At 34.1% G+C, this 21,575-nt stretch overlaps 1 protein-coding gene across 9 annotated transcripts in view; it reads left to right on the forward strand.

Moving 5' to 3' along the window:
- LOC119837547 (trehalase) overlaps window positions 1-21,575 on the forward strand; it is a 67,290-nt gene that overhangs the window by 37,926 nt on the left and 7,789 nt on the right. For 3 of the 9 annotated variants that reach the window (XM_038363148.1, XM_038363147.1, XM_038363149.1), the window contains exons 5-14: window positions 7,070-7,225; window positions 7,711-7,876; window positions 8,370-8,522; window positions 9,506-9,583; window positions 9,956-10,068; window positions 10,758-10,924; window positions 11,719-11,889; window positions 12,291-12,506; window positions 12,818-12,926; window positions 15,272-15,449. In XM_038363148.1, coding sequence (XP_038219076.1) covers window positions 7,070-7,225; window positions 7,711-7,876; window positions 8,370-8,522; window positions 9,506-9,583; window positions 9,956-10,068; window positions 10,758-10,924; window positions 11,719-11,889; window positions 12,291-12,506; window positions 12,818-12,926; window positions 15,272-15,449 — 1,507 coding nt within the window. Of the gene's footprint in view, window positions 1-5,816; window positions 5,960-6,729; window positions 6,843-7,069; window positions 7,226-7,710; window positions 7,877-8,369; window positions 8,523-9,505; window positions 9,584-9,955; window positions 10,069-10,757; window positions 10,925-11,718; window positions 11,890-12,290; window positions 12,507-12,817; window positions 12,927-15,271; window positions 15,455-16,103; window positions 16,450-21,575 lie in introns of those variants that run through there. The other 6 variants (XM_038363155.1, XM_038363153.1, XM_038363152.1 and 3 more) reach the window with 6 other exon arrangements.

Below are 21,575 nucleotides of genomic sequence, written 5' to 3' on the forward strand. Positions count from 1 at the left end.
AAGATTTTTTCGTAATTCGAACGATTTGTACCAGTATGGCACTAATTTTTCCTGTAAGTTTGAGGTTTAACGAATATATATATATTAGACTATCTGAAAATACAAGCATTTTTGTGGAACAAATCGTTCGACACTCGTTATTTATCCGACGCGTTCGATTAACGCCCACGCGATTGGGCCGCCGGTGCGAGCGCTATGACCATCATTTTCCTTTTTGCCTTTACGTAATTAGACCACTGAAGAACCGCCATACTGGTACAAATGACCTAGTAATTTGTGTCACCATCTCCCGGTCTAAAACAAACTCTTCAGCTTTATAAAATTAGTATGGATAAGTATAGATTTTCAAAGTATAAATATTTGAGAATTGAAATATAGGATTCGAACTGCTGTTGTCTCAGATAGCGGCCAACCATTTGTCCAGAAACCTTTTATTTTATAGGTTCTATAGAGTATTTGTTTAAGCAACGCTTACTGGAACTCGTCGAACTTTTGATTCTCGGACATGCCGGTTTCCTCACGATGTTTTCCTTCACCGTTTTTAGCAGTGGTGATGTTATCCACATATGCAGATAAATTGAAAAATCAATTGATTCGGGCACGCTCGCCCGGTCTCGAACCCTGACTTATCGATTTTGAAGTCCGAGGTTCTCATCACTGAGCCACCACTGCTTTTTTATAATAGTTTAGATTAATTTAAATATTAGCAATTAAATCAAATATTAACCGATCCTTATCAACCATTATCTATTTTGAATTGTTAATTAATCAAATTTTTCCAATTAATGTTCTTTCGAAGCTTTACCATTCTACACCATCGTCTAAGACTGTCTATAGTATTTCTAATCGTGACACGTGATTATCCTTTCCTACTAATCCTATCCTACTTTAATATCCTACTTCCTACTAATATTATAAATGCGAAAGTTTGTAAGGATGTGTGTGTGTTTGTTGCTCTTTCACACAAAAACTACTGAACCGATTGCATTGAAATTTGGTACGTAGACAGTTGGACAACTGGAACAACACATAGGCAACTTTTTATCCCGATATTCCTACGAGATACGGACTTACGCGGGTGAAACCGCGGGGCGCAGCTAGTTTGATATAATGTTACCTTGAGTGTTTGTTTTTTTGCAAATTACGAGCACGTTTTCGCTAATTTGATTCAAGCTATGTTATCGTATCTTAAATTATTATACTTCCGTTCCGTCCTTCGTTATAAGAGTTTTACGTTTATAAGAATGTATCAATGTATGTTTGTAACTCTTTCACGTGAAAACCACTGAACAGATTTTGATGATACTTGGCTGTTATGTAGCTTATCTACCAGGATAACACGTGAACTATAGGAATAGTTGCTTTTTTCAATGGGTAAAACGGAAGTTTGTTTGTTTGAGGCGCTTATCTAAGGAAGTACTGGATTAGATTCAAAAAATTTCTTCACCTACATAATACGCACTATATCTATATAAGTGAAGTCGGGGCGCATCGCTAGCGAACGACAAATGACACTTGCCAAACTAGTTGTGAACATATAAAAGGTTATAAGTATATCAAGTTTTGAAAATTAATATTAGAATCGACTAATTAAATGAATATATTATCTGTAATAAATCTATACTTCACTACATAGTATTAAACGAAATCGCCATCTGCCGTCTGTATGTATGCTTAGATCTCTAAAATTACGCAACAGATTTTGATGAGGTTATTTTAATGGAAGAATAATTTAAGAGCAAGATTTATATGTATTATGTATTGTAGCACTTTTTTTGTAAGTTTGAATGTACTAATCTAAGGAACGCCTGTCTCGAATTGAAAAAAATATTTGTTCAATGGTTCATTCAGAAATACTTCTCATTAACTACATCAGTTACGAAACCGAGGGCACAGCTAGTTAAAGATAGAGGTTATCAATTACTAAGTAAAATAAACGCCTAGTTTTATGTTATCTCTGATAGTATATGCAACTAGAAAAACGGAAGCGATGGCGGCCTTGCAAAAACCAGCTATTGTAAAAGTGCATATTAATTAAGCTACTATGTTGTCTGTTATTCATTTTCGTACTTCTGTACTAGAATACAACTATTTATTGACAAAAAAAGTGATAGCAATTGTTGCATCTCTGGAAAAGTCCAGTTTGTTTGTTTGTTTTATCTAACCTTAGGTCAGGAATGTGACTAGTTGTAATGAGCTTGTAGTTTGTTTTATAACAATTAATATTTATTACTTACTGGACGCTCGTCCCGGCTTCGCTTGGGTGCCAAGATTCCTGTTTTATCCCAAAGGAGCATTTAATCGGGATGAAAAGTAGAAAAAAATCTTATCACCCGAATCAGCATACTCTGTCTCTGTACGAAATTTCATTTGCCTATATGTTATTCCAGTTGTTCACCTATCTACGTTCCAAATGTCATTGCAATCGGTTTAGTAATTTTTGCGTGAAAGAGTAACAAACACACACACATCATTACAAACTTTCGCACTTATAATATTAGTAGGAAGTAGGATTAGTGTGATGTTTAATTTATAACTAGCCGTTTCTCGTGACTTCGTCACCATGAACCTAAATTCATTGCAAGATACTTATTATTTTAGACAAATTTCCACCATATTTATTTTAATTTTTCAATGAATTATCCGCTGTGTTAATTAAGTAAATCGTTACTATCCTTACTACTATTATGAATGTTTGTTTGTCTGTATTTCAAATCGCAACGGAGTCATTTAATGATACGATTTTTGTGTTTGGCAATAGGCTAGAGAATTAGTAAGGCTTCTTTTTCCGCGTGGTAATAGTTGATATCAATTTATTATATCATAAATATCGTTTTGTTATATAATTAGATACATACTGAACAATTTTCAAATTTAATTTATTTTACTATACTTCTCTAAAAAGTAATTCATGTTTCCTAAAATAAAACAGAATTGAATTTAGGCTGATAAGTATATTTTTTCTTATTTATTAAAGGGTATTCATACAAAAGTAAATGCGAATCATCATCATCATCATCATCATCATCATCATCATCAGCCCGTACGTTCCCACTGCTGACATAGACCTCCGATGCGAATACTGACAAAGATACTAAAATACCACTTTATTAAAACTATAATACAGACCACAGAAGAACTGAATAAAATTAATAAATCACATGTATGTGAAAGAATCTCGTATCGGAATATTTATATGCCCTTTGACATTTTTATTTATTGACCGTGATGTGTTAAATGTTAATTGCTGTTATCTCAATATAAGTAATAATATTTAGGTTCAAAGTTTAACGCACAGCTTTTTAATTAAACGGGTCATTTAAATTTAATGGATCATTAACTATGCTTGAGAAAGTTTTTGTGAATTCACCGATTTGCTTATAATTTAAGATAATTTTTTTCTATTAGTAATTAATGACTTAACGCATATAAACGAGTGTTTCCCTCACCACTCTATTTTTAATATCTAAAAGTATATCTAATACGCGCATAAAATCAAAAACATCGTGAAATATATTAATCTTTTTTGCTCTAAAAAGTATCTACATATACAAATATTTATTTTTATGACTGTACTAGCTTTCCGCCTGCGGATTTGCTCGCGTAGTCGCAGGAAAGATAGACCCGTTCTCCTCGCGTGTTCCCGTTCCCGTGGGATTTCCCGGATAAAAACTTTTCAATGTCCGTCTCCTGGTTCTAAGTTCTGTGAAACAGGTTTTTAGTACGTGTAGTATCTCTAAAAGTTATTAATTTCGCGCGTATAAAACAGCAAATATGGAAAATTTTATTTAAAAGGTCACCTGCAATCTGTACGTCACATTAACTCTTTCCTCAATGATCTACTGATGCAGACTCACAACTACATTCAGATATAAGAAAATCAAATATTTTCTATATTATTTGTAGGTTTATAAAATTATCGTCGGCATGATATTTCTTAATACATAACCAGTCCAGTAATGAAGGAAGCGAAGCGTGTAAGTGACCTTCGTTAAAAAAATTGCGCCGCCTAGTGCCATGCTAAATAATATGAATTAAGAATAAGTTTTTATGTTTCTGAATGATATGTTAATTTATTTATTAGTTTATCAATCTTTGAAGAACCGCCTGGGTTAAGCCGGGTATCAAACCTGAATAAAGTTTATTTAAAGATAACGAAGCTTTCCATTAGTATTAGAATTATTAAATTCGATTCTGTAGATCCCGAGATTACAACAACAATGTCGTAAACTGATAAATTCACAACCCCTTTATCAAATTATCCTATCCTACTAATATTATAAATGCGAAAGTTTGTAAGGATGTGTGTTTGTTTGTTACTCTTTCACGCAAAAACTACTGAACCGATTGCAATTAAATTTGGTACGTAGACAGCTGTCAACCGGTATAACATGCAGGCAACTTTTTATCCCGATATTCCTACGGAATACGGACTTACGCGGGTGAAACCGCGGGGCGCAGCTACATATAGTAGCAAAACTCTTTCCATCAGGACTACTTTATGTCGTTCCTTAAGTTTCTATATGAGAAAGAAAGAACAGTTTTCGATCCATGAAGTTCCTGATTATACAAAAAATACATACCTATCAGTTCAGCCGTTTCGGAGGTGTTCGATGCAAAACACTGAATGTAGACAAGTGGATTTTCAACATTTTATTTCGTATAATTAACTTGACAATAGACATTTATTGCGATAGTGTTTACTTAGATGTATTTCTTCAATATTTACTGTGTTACCACCGGTTTTGCAAGTTAATTCGCTGAACAAAAGTTCACACTTAGATATCTATATATAATACACCTTTTAAGATGCCCGAACTCAATAACTTCTTAATTGTTTTTGCAAGAAAGTTTAGACATAAGAATTTCTCTTCGTCCTAAACACAAAGGCATAGAAAATGTTTAGTAAATGACCAGTTTATTTAGTAAAAGGCGAAATAAAATGCAAATTACGATATATATGTTCTAAAAATATAGTTTTATTGTGATTATATTATCATATCATCACGTTTGATAAATGTTTAAATAAAACATTACCTACTAGTTTATAAAAACCGGTTTATACCGGCTCAACGGATCTGACAGTATGTCACTAGAGTGTTAAACAATATTTGAAATTAATAAATTATGTAATCTAATCATTTGTACTGTATAACATATTAACATTATAGCTAAATATGAAAGTTTGTGAAAATGGATGTGTGTTTGTTAGTCTTTCACGCGAAATCCACTGAGCGGATTATGATGATACGTGGCAATGATTTTATATACCAGAATAACACATAAGCTATAGAAAGAGAACAAGTAATTGGATTGTGGTGGTGGATCATGGGTGACCGAGAGGTGTAGCCACGGATCGACAAACTTGCGTGTTCGGATCCTGTCACATGATTGAATTTTTCCTTTTCTTTTAATCTTTTCAATTATTTAGTCATAACTTAAAAGAATTTTAATCCTAAATAATTATTTTCAACAAAAAGGTCACTGACGTCCCAGGGGGAAGTACCAACCCGAATTCGAAATAACAACCTATCAAACACAAACAGAATCACGTCAATGGGTGAAAACCCAGGGAGGTATGGAGTAACATAGCCCAAGAAATCAGTCCAATGGGAACCTTCTTGACGTTTGAAAACTAAAAATCCTAACATCATAAACGCGAAAGTTTGTGTGAATGGATGGATGTATGGATGTTTGTTATTCTTTTATACGAAAGGAGCTTATTGTAATGAAATGAAATTTGGTACAGAGATAGATTTTTGTCCGAGTGACGCAGCGGGTTGCAGCTAGTTAAAATTAATTAAAGCTTTTTTCTTTCCAGTATGATATATTGTCATGGGCCCTTGTTGGACACGGTGCAAATGGCCGGTCTGTACAACGACTCCAAAACCTTTGTAGATATGAAAATGAAACTGTCTCCGAACATCACAATGGAACACTTCCATCAAATGATGAACAGGTAATTGGGACAATTGCTATATCCTAGATCAATATTGTAAGGTATTATATCATTGTGAGGTAGACCAATACTTAAATAGTTAATTTATAATAATAACTATTTAAACAAAGTTAGTACTAGACCAAATTGAAATGCGACACGAGAGGCACCAGCTGTCAAATAAACAAAAACTTATCAATATCGGTTCACCCTGTCGAAGTTACCATCAAGCTTGGGTTTCTTTTTTTCACAGATGCTTATTTTTACAGTTTACTGGTTCCATTTTATTAAATTTATTCAATTTTATAAACTAAATGGGGTTGCGTTATTATAAATGGTAGTTGAAATCCGTTGTATTATGCCGCAAGTTAACCACTCCCCTTTTGTGGATGTCGGTTATAATGTTCCGTCATTGCACGCACATGCACCCGTATTTAGAAGCTATTATCCATTAAAGACTAATTAAAGCACTTTCTTAGTATATTCATTGACTAGTTACCGACCGCGACTTCCATCGCGTGCACTATTTTCCGTTACTTAACGTATTTTCTATGATTTGTATATTTTTCATAATGTTTGCTTTGTTATTGCATCTTATCCAAGATACACCTTCACGTTAGCAACAATTATTCAAATTGCTTCAGTATGTACAGTCTGATATAATAAAAATCTTCACACCACGTTAATGTTATGGGCATGGTGTGGGAATGGTGTTAATATAATAAAGACGATGGAAATAAATGTAGTTATGGTGAAATACATAATTACTATACACAACGATATTCTTCCAGGACAGGTTCCCGACCGACCAAGGCTGATATTTTAGAGTTTGTCAATCAGAATTTCGACCCGGAGGGCTCGGAGTTCGAAGACTGGAGACCCACGGACTGGAAGGATAACCCTGGTAAGTCTCATGCCGATTCTTGATAAAACTAAAACTGCAATAATTGCAAATGTAGAAGTTTTGCCGGAAGCTCGTTTCCTTTTCCTCACCCTTTCTAGACCTGCAGGTTACCGTATTGACTTAAAATAGTACTGATTCCAATCATGTTTTTTATATGTCAAATTCAAATCAAATACCAAATTTAACTTTAGAACATTATTTGTAATATACATTTTTATACTTTCCAGCGTTTTTAGATAGGATAAAAGACCCATTGCTCCACCAATGGGCGTCAGATCTGAACAAATTGTGGTTGGAACTGGGCAGGAAGATGAAGGAAGACGTCAAGCAGAACCAGGATTTGTACTCCATCATCTACGTGGACAATCCTTTTATTGTACCTGGTGAGTTGCTACCTAGGGTTGGTTAGTTGCTCACCATGTGAAAGAGAATGCATGTGAAACTGTTGGAGAAGTCTGGCAAAAATGCACACAAACACACGTGTTTCATTATCTATGTAACTCAATCAGAGTATGGGATTCCGAAATAGTTTTTTCTTTTGTATGTGTAAAATTATGGTAATCCCTCCATTTTGTTAGAAAGGCAAGGAATTATGCCAGTTTCTGTTTAATTTATTTTCAGGTAATATTTGAATTATGTTGTATAAAATGTTTTGTGTCAATTAAAATGACAAATAATGTATGAAATTTTATATAAAAAGTGATAGGTATTACCGGCAAGTTATAAAATCGGATAGAACTAATTTTATTCTAATCTTTTGTACATCAAATTTTCATAAATGTACCAAATTCGGAATTAATCTTATTACATTTTATTCATTTATTTGTAACTAGCATTGGTTATTAACTGAACAACTTGTGTTTTCCAGGCGGTCGTTTCAGAGAGTTCTACTACTGGGATTCCTATTGGATCATCAAAGGTCTACTTCTCTCTGAGATGCGATCCACAGCTAAGGGCATGGTATCCAATTTCTTGGATGTTGTCGATCGGATCGGTTTCATACCGAATGGTGGAAGAATTTATTATAAGATGAGGTAGGTTATTGTAACTCTACTAATATCATAAATGCGAAAGTATGTCTGTCTAACATTCTCTGTCTCTTCACTAAACCACTGAACCGATTTGAATGAAGTTTGTTACGAAATTTAAGATATGAAAAAGGACATAGTATTTATCCTGGAAAAGCGGGAAACTGGAACGGTAACTATGCGATCTGAAAAAGCTAAAAGCTAGTTTATATATAATACTTTTTTATATCCTAACGGGATACCGAGCTAATGGGTCGCCTTATGGTAAGCGACCACCACTGCCCTAACGTTTTTGCATATGTTTCGACTGCCTATAGACTAAAAGGGATACGAAGAAGACGATGTCGATGGGAATAAAGAAACAGACTGGAAATGGTGGCGGAAAGGATACGGGCCTTCTGTTAAAAAATATTGTTTTATTGTGAACTATGATTTTTTAACTGCAATAATAAATACAATTATATTATTTAAAATAAAAATGTTTTACTTCAATTTTCAGATCACAACCCCCCCTCCTCATACCGATGGTGAAGTTAATATTTGACGATTCTTCTGACCTTGAATACCTGAGGATGCACATTCACACCCTGGATAGGGAGTTCGATTATTGGGTCACAAATCACACTGTGGAATTCAAACATGAAGGACAAACGTAAGTGAAACCTGAAATTATTTATATAGTTTAATTTTTAACTGGACACTTTTATTTTTTTTTTAATAGTACAGTGTCTGTTTATTTGTCTCTCTTTCATATCGCAACGTAACGGTTTTATGATACTCCGTCTAGAAATACTCAGGAGATTTCATAGACTACTTGTTATTACGGGCAAAGGCGCGGGCGAAAACCTATTGTACAAGAATAAATTTGAAAAAAAAATTTATAAAAAATGGTTGCCTGTAAAGTCGGTTTTACGAGCGAAGATTTTACGTGACAACGTCTTTTTTTCCAACGCCAAGAACGCTCGAGAAAGACAGAGACAGAGACACAAGCACGCGCCGATTCAATGCGCCTAATTCTCTAGTGCTGCGCGCGCGGCGGACCCATCATAGTTCGGTGACTCATCGTAACGTTACCGGGCGTTACACTTTTTCATGAGTGACTCCGAGCCGCAACCTAATTTAAGACGTTGTCACGTCAAAAAAAACGAAGCCCTGATATTTTAAACACTAGCTTCTCGCACCGTCTTTGCACCGATTATCTCGAGGTATAGGAAAATAAAGTCTATTTCACTCAGGAATTATATTGCTTTCAAGGTTTACTGTTATTTTATAATTATTACTTAAATTATAAATGTATGATTGCTTAGGTACTGTGAAAACATCAAATTAAATTATATATTTTTATGCCTTTAGTATAATTATGCTTTATGTCAGGTAGCCTGGAAAGATTAGTAGAAGTATTGGATAAAGATGCCTTTTGCCTGTTTTCATTTCCTTTGTCTATTTTAATAATGGTGTGATAAAATAGATTATTAAAATATCGTATTGGAAAATGTATTATATTCCAAATTGGTTTTATGAAATGTTTACATCAAACATGGTCTTTTAATAACGCTACTAAATTAAGTCATTACCTAAAACGAATACAAATTTTGTATTATTTATTAATTTTTTGATTTATTAATTTATTTTCAGTGTCAAGCTATGGAGGTATACTGATCAGTCACAAGGACCACGCCCAGAAAGTTATAAAGAGGATATCGATTGTGCTAAGTAATTTTTTTTTAATATACATATTTTTCTACTTATTGTGAAATCTCCTCAAAACAAATGAATGTTTTTTAATATAAATAGAAGTAATATATATATTTTCTATGTGAGAACCAATGGTGCAAACTCATTATGAAGGTACGTACCACCTATTAAAAGATCCGAAAAAGTCTAAACACCATTGTATAAAAGATTTATTGAAATTAGCACCTTATTCTGTAGTCGTAAAGTTCAAAGTCTATTGCGTCGCTCATTAAAAAACTCCGCCTTATACACGCGTAGGCAGAGTTTTGCTCCGGACAATTGTGAACGGAAAATAGTATGCCAATACGACATACTGCATAGCAGAATCATAAATCAATGATGATTTTACAGGCATTTCGATACAGATGATAAGAAAGAGGAATTATACGCAGAGCTGAAGGCCGCCGCTGAGTCGGGGTGGGACTTTTCTTCCCGATGGTTCATTCTCAATGGAACGAATAAGGGTAATATTACAAAACTTTTTCATTAAATTCTCATTTTAAAAAGTCGGTTGACAATGAAGATCAGAAATGGATCGATTTTGAAAATATTGTCAATTGTAGAAAATTATGTAGTATGAAAATATGTAGGATATTGTTTAATGTTTAACCGTTACAGAGAAAAGGAAATTATATAAAAATAATAAATGATTTATTTGTATATGGTGCTTACCAGCTATATATACAATTTTGAGCTATTTACAAATCGTTCATTTATAACAATATACCCATTATTACAATCAGATAAAAACTTATGAACACAACTAAAACTAAATAAATTATATTAGTAACTAGCATTCCGCCCGCGGCTTTGCTCGCGTAGTCACGGGTAGGATAAACTCGGGGGGTTACCGACAAAGTTCCCGTTCCCGTTAGATTTCCGGGATGAAAACTATCCTATGTCCTTTCTCGGGTGTAAAACTATCTCTGTACCAAATTTCAACATAATCGGTTTAGCCGTTCTTGAGTTATAAATAGTGTAACATTCTTTTATATATATAGATTTATAGAAGAAAAAAAAAAGATGTCCAAGTGTTCTGGTTTTTAATCCCAATCTAAAATTATGGGAAATCAATGATTCTCATTTCTTCTGCTCACATCTCACTCTTCACTTCCACTAACCGTCAGTGATTACTAATCTATCATGCTTCCAGGTAACCTAACAAACCTGAAGACCAGGTCCATAGTTCCAGTAGACCTGAACGCAATAATGTGCTGGAACGCTCAACTAATGTCGGAGTTCCACGCCATGTTGGGAAATACAGACAAAGCCGGGTACTATAGGAATGTGCACGCTGAACTATTGGACGCGATTGAAAAGGTAGACTCCAATTTAAGCATTTATTCATCCAACTAGACTTCTTCAGAATCGCTTTTGAATTCTCACATTCAACACGCATACACCCATATAGGAATGTGCACGCTGAACTATTGGACGCGATTGAAAAGGTAGACTCCAATTTAAGCATTTATTCATTCAACTAGACTTCAGAAACGCTTTTGAATTCTCACATTCACACACGCATACACCCACATACGCACACACAAACGCGCGCGGTCTCGCCATTTCACGAACTCAAACTCAAACATTTATTTATTCAATTAGACTTCTTATAGAAGCACTTTCGAATTGTCATAACACAGTTATAACATTTACCACCGGTTCGGAAAGCAGTTTCTGTAGAGAAGAGTCAGCAGGAAACTCTGTAGTTGCTCTTTTAAAATATAAATTTTACATCTTAATTCTACATAATTATGTAATATGTACATAGCAATAATGCCAAAGAACTATCCTGTGGTTGAGCGACAACACCTATACTCAATCAAACAAATCTATTTCCCTTTTCTTTTAATTAGACATAAAATTTAATGTAATATTGTTTAAAAGGAGAGGCCACCGACAACCGATACACAGTTCTCAACTGATTCGGTAGTCAGCGGATCATTTAAGAATTGTACTTGATGATTTTATGTCTGTACATGTGTTTTTTCTTCGTCAAAATACATTATTAATATTTACCACCGGTTCGAAAAGCACACAAACACACGCACAGTATAGTAGACAATATATAAGTATAGTAGACACAGATTATAGATGTATCTATATATTTCCAGGTCTTATGGCACGAAGATGTTGGTGCATGGCTAGATTTCAGTCTAGAATCTGGAAGGCGTAGAGATTACTTCTACCCGTCAAACATAGCCCCTCTGTGGACCGGCTGCTACGATAAAGCAAGGAAAGAATACTATGTGAATCGGGTTATCAATTATTTGGATAAAGTTAAGGTTAGTTTTTGTGATATTTTGATAATATTGTAAACTCTGTCTTGTTAGAAATTAATTGTGTGCTTATCTCTATTAAATTTCCTTCATAATGTTTTGTATAATATTAGTATTTCCATAATAAATATTAGTTTTCCATTTTAAATCGTTATGCAGGTGGTCTACCAGGATAAATAATAAATAAATAAATATATATAAATAGTAATAAATAAATAAATGTGACGCGCTACATGTAGGTCAACTATAGATTATATCTAAATAGCTTTGTCTTTTTCCCTTGCTGCATGCATTAGTAATGCTTTAAGACGTCACGGTGACCTGCCCGTTTGCTTTTTAATATCAATTGAGAGTAATAAAGGCAAACAAAAACAAATAATATTATAAATAATTTATTAATCCATCAGGTGGACATCTTCGAAGGTGGCATCCCCACGACCTTCGAGCACTCTGGTGAACAGTGGGACTACCCCAACGCCTGGCCTCCACTCCAGTACATCTTCGTGGTGGGGCTAGACAGCACCGGTCTACCGGAAGCCAAGAGACTGGCCAACGAGATTGCCACCAAGTGGGTCAGGTCCAACTTCGAGGTGTGGAAGGAGAAGACCGCTATGCTGGAAAAGGTGAGGTTTTAGTGGAGGTTTTTTATGAGCGTTCAGGTTATCATCCACCACGCTGGCCAAGTGCGGGTTGGCAGATATGACATGTCGACGAACTTTTGATTCTTTAACATGCCGGTTTCCACACGATATTTTCTTCCACCGTTATGAGCAGTGGTGATGTGAATAATCAATTTTTTTCTTGCACGCACGTCCAGTCTTGCACACCCGACTTTTCGCTTTAAGTACGAGGTCCTAACCACTAAAAGAAAGGACTTGGAAAGGTCTGAAAAAGGATATGGGCCTCCGAATACTTATGAATGTTTATCTTTCAGTACGACGCCACGATTTTCGGCGGCTACGGGGGTGGGGGCGAATATGTGCTACAGACTGGCTTCGGCTGGACCAATGGGGTTGTTATGGCGCTGCTTAACAGATATGGAGGTAAATATTATGATAATTATATAATATTTATTTGTATAAGGTGTGTTGTTATGGCGTATAGTTTGATTATTTATAGTAACTTTCAAATTATGTATAAATAGATATTATACTCGCCCGGGCTCCGCTCCTGAAGTTTTTTTAGTTATCATCATAATCCAAGTGAAGACTGATAAAAAAAAACACAATTCATCCGTTCTCAACTTATAAGTGATGTAACTAACATTTCTTTTAGATATATGTTTGAGGAATTTTAGGGTTTTATTGAAAGTTTAATTTCTATTATTACCGATTATAAAATAAGGAAGTTTTATCCAGATCTTGTTCTTTGCTCTTTGTGACATATTTTGAGGTCAAAGTGTACGCCATTTTAGAAATAAACTCTGGTTGATGATATTATGATATGGTGTTGGTGTTTCTATATATTTATTTTATTTAATCTTTGACACTCAGCTAGGTTTTTCTATGGCTTAAATTATTTTAATAATAGGTTCAATATATTGAGATTAACGCATACAACGCCATAAGTCACAAATTACAATCTTTTCTGCTTTATAATATTATTTACGTTTGAAAAACATTTTATTCATCGTAAACATTCATATTGGAAGAAGTTTTATTATAGCATAGTTCTCATATCTGAGTTATTAAGGAAATTTATAAAGATCATTTAAAGATAGACTAGATACTTCGGTCAATATTTAGAAACGCTGTGCTGAATCACATTTTTGTTTGTCAATCCATTTAGGGTATTTTTTATGATTAGCACAAGCTTGTTCTAAGATATCATGTTTTTATTTTCACATCCAACTTCATTCTCCATGGAAGTCAGTCAATTGGGTATGTCATTTACCAGTAAAATATCGCACCTTATTTCGTAGATCACTCGTGAAAATCGTGTATTTGTATATTTATTTTGCTATACAATTCGTGCCAATAAAGTCGAAAATTCGTATTTGTTACATGAATTTATGATAGGAAAAGAGAGAGGGAGATATAAAAAAATATCAAAACTTTGTCTCTCACAACATGATAAGAATTTTATCTTTTAACACAAACCAATGTAGATTATGTCTAGGTAGGATTATTATTATATACCAAATAAATAGACTGATAGATAGAGCTGATGGTACTTCTAGTTAAAAAAATCGTTTCGCCAGCCCTTTATTTTGTCTGTTTTTTTTTGTGAAAAGCGTTCATTTCATCTCATATAGCACATAAATTTAATGTAGCTTGTTCACACACAGGTTGTCTAATTGTTTGATTTGATTCTTTATTGGCGCGGATTGTCGTTATATAAGGTTATTTTTTTACATATATAAAACTAAATTGTGTCAACTTACGTTACTTTTAATCCTACTGCATCTTTACTGAAACAATATTATAAATACTTAGACAATTATGTATTGGTTGATGTAAACATTTGTTATCCATTTATTTATTCTTTTTTCTTTATTAAGTACTGATTTATTTTTTTAGAGGTTTACTTTTGGTTAATTTCTTCTTTCTATTTGTATTTTATTCTTCAAAATAAGTGCAATTTATAACTACTGAAGACAAATTATATTAATTACCTTGTCGTTATGGATTTTTTTGAAATCACTTTTTTATTATTTATTTTTTATGTTGAACATATTGTGAAATAAATTGCACTTGTTTCTTGATGTATGTTTATTATATATATCTTTGCATGATAATCAGTGGGTCTAGCGCGACTAATGGGTTCTGTAGCTTATTATTCTTCATTTGAATTGTTGCACGATAATTATTGCCTGATGGTATATTTTATCTGTGGTTAGTTTGCTTTTGATGGTATTCAGTTGATTCGATAATGTCTCCGTTTGGTGAGAATTACAGATGGAAAATTTTTACTGATTTACTTTTAAGATCGTCTCAAATGCTTGGTCATTTTGTAGATCTTGATAAAAGTTCAAAATAAGTAGATGTAGTATATATAGGGTATAAAGGACTCAGCCAGTACATACAGGTCGTCAAAATCATGTCAAATCACAAGGCTAAGAAGTGTTAATTAAAATAGGGTAAAAAACACGCCCATAAGCGTAAGCCAGTAGTAGCATGGTAGCTACAATAGCTGGTAATAGCAATAATGTAAAAGTAGGTTAGCATAGATATATTAGGGTAAGGGGTTAGGACAGGTTAGGGTAACAAAGGCAAAAAGACTAGTATAGGTTAGCATACTATGGCCTAGTCTACGAAAAAGTAGCTCAATACTAGAACGTAGGTTGGCAAAGCAGTTCAATATTATTACAGCAGTAATAACAAGGCCAAGCTAGTTTTTCAAAGTAGCTCAATACTAGTACAGAATTAAGGCAAAAAGCCACACAAAGTAGAGCAACCCAGTCGCGCGACCCCCACTGACGGGCGCGCGGTTGCAGACACGTTGTGCGCAGCGGACGCGTTCGGCGCGAGCGGCGTGCTGCCCGCCGGCGTGGGCGGCGCGGGCGCGGCCGGCGGGCTCACCGCCGCGCTCGCCGTGCTGGCCTCGCTAGCTGCCGGCGCCTTGGGGTGAGGTGAGTCGAGTATTGCCCTTTTTATATGTTACTCGCTTTAGGAGTATTCATTTTTTTTAATAAACTAGTTTTAGCAACGCTTTCTTATGAAGGAAACAATACAGCATGGAGGTTTACGCGCATTGTACCTATTACCATGGGATTTCTGTGTATGTTTCTTTATGTCATCGTCGGCAATGGAGCTGGTGGGTCGCCTGATGGTAATTGCTACCACCACCCATAAACATTCGATTTTTTCGGTCAATTGCAGACTTTATGCCTCTACAACGGATTGACTTTAAATTGGAAAGATTAAGAAAGAATTCACGAGAGGAATAAAGGAAAGAACTGGGAAGGGTAACGAAAAGGATATGAGACTGGATATGTCCTTTCTGGGGTCTCAAACTTCACTTGTACTAAATTTCGACGAAACCTTACTTCCGCGTATAAAATATTAGTATTGTTATTGTATTTTTTAATAACTTAGCAGATATAAATTTGAATGACTTGTCTTGTCAAGTAGTTTTTTTTCTGTCATAGCAGACGACCAAGCTGGTGGTTCGCCTGATGGGAAACTACAACTGCCCATATGTAGAGTTAATAATACAATGTAACATTCACAGATTCAGTAATAATTAAATTATAATTGAATGTGTTTTCTTTGTTTCAGATATTCAGAGTTTTTGGATATTATATCTTCAAATTGAGGCACATTAAAGTAAGATCTTTCCATTTTATTATTTTGTTTAGCATTATGTTATATATTCTTATTAATAGGACAGTTGAAGTGATTAGTGATAGTCAAGATTTTTAAAAATAAATTTGATATTATAATAATTAAACTCTTATTATGCGTGTTCAAAAATCCTATTAATACATATTGATAAAATGATCGTGATAAGTATTTGAATAGTTTTAATGTTGTTGTTTTCCATTAGTTTTATGTGAATTCTTGTTGAAAAATGTGAATAAGTTACATTTACCTTGAAGTATTTAACATAATAATGTAATAAAAGAAATAGTACAATTACGATATTTATTTCATATTGAATGAAGAAAATTTTTGTTTGTTTGTTTGTACTTATGTTTTATGTGATGTAATTGTAATAAAATATTATGTTTGCGTGATGTTTTCGCGATTTCACTGTTTTCCTCATTGGTATAAAAACAGTTAATGGTTTTAAATTAACAAGACTGGTTAACTGTATATCAGAATATGATATAAACATACATATATAATTACCAAAAACATATATTTTATTATTAACTGACGTTCCTAAAAACGAAGGACTGTTTTTTTTCTTTGTACGTTGGGTTTAAACAGATTGATGTGATTATTTTTGTGTCTAGTAGGAAATAGTTGCCGTTTGGCCCAATTTTTAGAATCTGGAGTGTAAAGACCCCGGAAGGTTGGCGACCTTCTTTGTAGTAAAAAATTATTGCTATGCAAAATTCTATTCCTCTTCAAATGACTTCTATAAAATTACTAAAATACCCATGTAATTATACAAAAAACGTTATAGTCTGTTTATTAGTTATATATAGTATTGTTTGAATATTCATCAAAGTTATTAAAAAAAACTATTTTATATAACAAAAAACCGTCATACACTTCGAAATCTTTACACCTAGTGTGCACACACCTTCACAAGTAACTTATATAACAACAGATGACAGAATAAAAATGACATAACAAGATATATGAGTGCATTCAATTTGCGGACACATCCGCTTCCGATATTATTTAGTCTGTGGTGCGTCCTGCGATATTTTTAACCTGTGGAAACTTTATCTGTAATTGGCTATTTGATTGGACTATTGTGATATAGAAAAGAGGTTTGCACGTGTTGTTTGTACGTTGTTAAGTGTGGAAATTTTATATCAAAGTATTTGATTTCTATTGCCATTAAAGAAAAGTACGTCTATATTATTTCAAGGCAATTTTAATCTATGCTCGTATACTAATATTATAAAGCTGAAGAGTTTGTTTGTTTGTTTGTTTGAACGCACTAATCTCAGGAACTACTGGTCCAATTTGAAAATTGTTTAAGTGTTAGATAGTCCATTTATTGAGGAAGACTATAGGCTTTTTATGTAGGCTGTATCAACGTTTAGAAGTTTAAAGTGATTAGTATAATTTTTCAAACCGAACGTTTTATTATATTTTGTTTCACACTTAATAATGTTAATTGTGGATGGTATTAAATTAAACATCGAATAATAATCACATTTACTTTATTTTCGTAACACGTAAACATACATTCAAATATTCCAAGACATTTTTACCATAAACTGTGCTTATTTTTAAGTCGATTTATTAAAGATAAAATGACAAAGATAAAAGGACACCTCTATCACCTAGGGTAAAAAAAGTTTACAATCGTTTCTCAGACCTACCAAATACATAAAATTTCATTAAAATCAGTCCAGCCGTTGCTGAAGAGTAAGGCAACTAACACATGACTCTTATGTATATGTTCCCGTGACATTCTAAAAACTGTTAGCTTACGATCTAGCTCGCCAGATAACAAACTGTCGATATTATAATCTATCGAAGTTCGTTAACTTGTGAATCGTGCTTGAAGAATCGTAAACTTGTGAAATAGAAGTTGACGTGTGCGTTTCATTTTACGGTGACACATAATAGAGATTAATCTTATTTGTCCTTCATCCCGAACGTACTATAAATGCATCATTATATAGTACTCACATAGTTAACTTCACCTTGCCTTTGAAATCATCAGTCACTTGCAAATGTCTTACGTCACAGACTAACGCAATAATAAATGTGTGATACTGTGAAAACCCGATAATTACTAAAATCTTGCCGTGGAATTCTAGCTATAGGGCAGAGGAAGACTTCTCCATTTTCCATTGTTAGGATAAGCAACTAAGATTAACCTAGTGAATCTTAGTGTAGCGACACATTTCTGAATTGCGCTAGTGAAATGTTTTCGCTACAGCGTATATATACGTCTTTCTAGCATCATTCAATCGGTGCTTTACATGACGGTCAGTCGTAGACTGGTCGAGAGAAATTCAAGATAGTATCCCTTTCGATGGAGGAATTCCACCTTCCTCCACAATAGTAAAAGCTGGTATTGAATAATGACCAGCTCTTCGAACTTTGACTTGAATCGTAGATATTTCTCGAGAATCTTGGACCTTACAGTAGTTCAGGCTACTACAGTTACATTTGTACTGAATGTTATAACTAGGATTGGTTACAGTCGAAATTGAAACCCCTGACTTTGAACTCTCCTGCGTTCCAAACAAACCTTCGACAAATCTGCAATGATTATATTATGTTATACTGTTCGTCCGGCTTTGCCCTTGTTACACAGATAACCTAAGTCAGTCTGAAGTTGCACCTTTCTAATGGTGGAAGAATTCTTAAAATCGGTCCAGTGGTTTTTGCGTGAAAACGTTACAAACATACAAAGTTGTATAATATTAGTGTAGATATAGATAGAACTCTACCATAGCAACTCCCTCACCAGAAATAAATAACTAGTATACATTCGCCATTATCGCGATTGAATCGTCAATTATGCAAATAATTGAAACAACATTACATTTCGCTTGCAGCATATATTGGTTAAGCACCAATCACTTGGCCTTGCTTCCATGGAGCCTGTTTACAAAACCTTTGTTTTCATTTATAAATGGAATAAAAAAAGTTTTATTCGACGAGGTCGATTATCTATTGAGTAAATTTATTTTACATGTTACTTACATGTAAAATAAATTTAATCACGGCATCTCTATATTTATTATATAATATATCTCTTATTACGTAATCTCTATATATAGAAAACAATGTCACAATGTTAGTACTCCTTCGAAATGGCTAGACCGATTCTCATGAAATTTTGTGTGCATATCGGGTAGGTCTGAGAATAGGCCAATATCTATTTTTGATACCCTTAAATGAAAAAAGTAAGACAGAACAGCGTATGCCGGGTTAGCTAGTTGTGTATATAAAATTATTGATAATATAACGTCACCTAATTTAGTTGAAGTTATTATCATATTTCTATCTGTCAATTACAAATAGAATTTTTTAAATATATATCAAAAAGTGTCAGATAGGCTAACAGTGAGTTTATCAGCAAGTTGTGAAACTGACCTCAAGCGTCTTAGATCTTACCTCGTAGTATATTCGCATATATTAATAAATATACTAGACAGTTATAGACTATCTAGAACTAGATACTAAGAAAATCTTATCTGTCTACTCTACTAGTACGGTCCGCCCCGGCTTCGCCCGTGGTACGTAAATAACCTAGAGCACTCAGTGATCACGAACATATCCAAAGGTGAAAGATTTTTTGTAATCGTTCCACTAGTTCCCAAGATAAGCACGTTCAAACAAACAAACTCTTCAGTTTTACTGTATAATCTTCGCCGCGCTATTTTATCTCCTTGGAGGTGGAATTTATCGTAACCCTGTTCTAAAGAGAATTTTGCTATCTTCATACGAAATTTCAACTCAATCGGTGCAGTAGTTTGGGCTGTGCGTCGGTCACCTATTTTTTTTTATATTCAAATATATTTTTATATATAATATTTACTAAACATACATACAAAATATTTTGTGCAGGCAATGCCATCAAACCTACACCCTTTGGCTCTATGTCACTAACTCCTTTCCTCAATTACTGAACTAAAATAGATGAAGTTTTTATGACAGTATCACAAGCGAATCGCCCTCAAAAATATAATTATACAAACATGTTTCTGAAAAATGGTCAAATGGTCTTCATTTTTATTTATATAACATATTACTATGTAAGATAACACCATAAGTACATAACTTAGCTAACATGTTAACTTAGTACTTACACAAGCACTGATTTGTATCTACGTGCTAAATCCCATTGTGATTGTGATTAGTCCATACACTTAGGCACTAAACATATTCAAAGATTTTTAGTCGCAATAAACTTAAAAGGGACTTATCTAGATTTTTAGAAGGGTCCTTTTTAAAGAATTACATATCCTTTTTAATTCACACTTATATTATAAACTAGCTTTCCGCCCGCGGCTTCGCCCGCGTGAACTTCGGTTATATCGCTTTCATCTCCCTATTTCAATGCCTTCTACCCTTTTTTTTCGCGATAAAATCATCCTATATCCTTTCCCAAGTTCAGTTCTACCTTCATACCAAATTACATCGAAATTGGTTCAGTGGTTTAGGCGTGAAAGCGTAACAGACAGACAGAGTTACTTTCGCATTTATAATATTAGTAGGGATGTATGTTTGAACCACCTCCATGATAAATATCATAAGCTTAACTTCAGTTGTGTAGGTAAAATCGTATTTTAAAGTTTTTGTATATATATCTTGAATACATCGATTTCATATAACAACTTCAAAAATAGGAGGTTTTCAATTCGACTACTTTCATTATGTTTGTTCATCGTCATCAGCCCATACATGTCCCCACTGTTGGGACACAGGCCTCCTATGAGGGCTATGTTTGTTACTCATAACTTTTAACTGGTTGAACTGTTTGATTCTTATTTGAAAGCTGGTGTCTCCCACGTGGTCCAAATTATAATAATAATAATATTTGAAGAAGGTTTAGTTTGTGTTTCGTCGTATAGTCCATATCCATCTCTATTTAATGTACAGTTTTACCGATGTCGCAAAGAGGTTCTCAATTTTTTTTTCCTTGTTCCTCGACAACTCCTTGAGTTTCCAACTGTTTGACGTGACTTTTTGTGATTGAAAGGGACTTGGTTGTTATTGGTCTATTTTTGAATTGCGTGGGTTGTAATTGGGGGGGTGGGGTTAGAATTTGGGAGGAGGCCCAGGGACGTTTGTGACGTGGTGAAAATGATGTTTGCTCTGTTTTGCACTAGAGAATAATAATTTCAATTGCGACTTATAGTCGCAGTGTCTGTTTGCGCTTTAGTTTACCGAAGCGTTACACAGATGATAATTAGATACCGTGTACCTTCACAAGGACAGCTGATTGTAGACATCCTATTGTCGGTTGCGGATTTTCATGTACCTACATATAGATACGCATAGTTTAACCGACTTTACAAAAAGGGTGTCAATGGGACAGCTATGAATATGAATTATCCGCTACTAGCATTGCGCGCGGTTTCGCCAGTGGTCGTACACTGGCAA

The sequence above is a fragment of the Zerene cesonia genome, chromosome 28 (genome assembly GCF_012273895.1).
Source record: "Zerene cesonia ecotype Mississippi chromosome 28, Zerene_cesonia_1.1, whole genome shotgun sequence".
Taxonomy (NCBI): Eukaryota; Metazoa; Arthropoda; class Insecta; order Lepidoptera; family Pieridae; genus Zerene; species Zerene cesonia.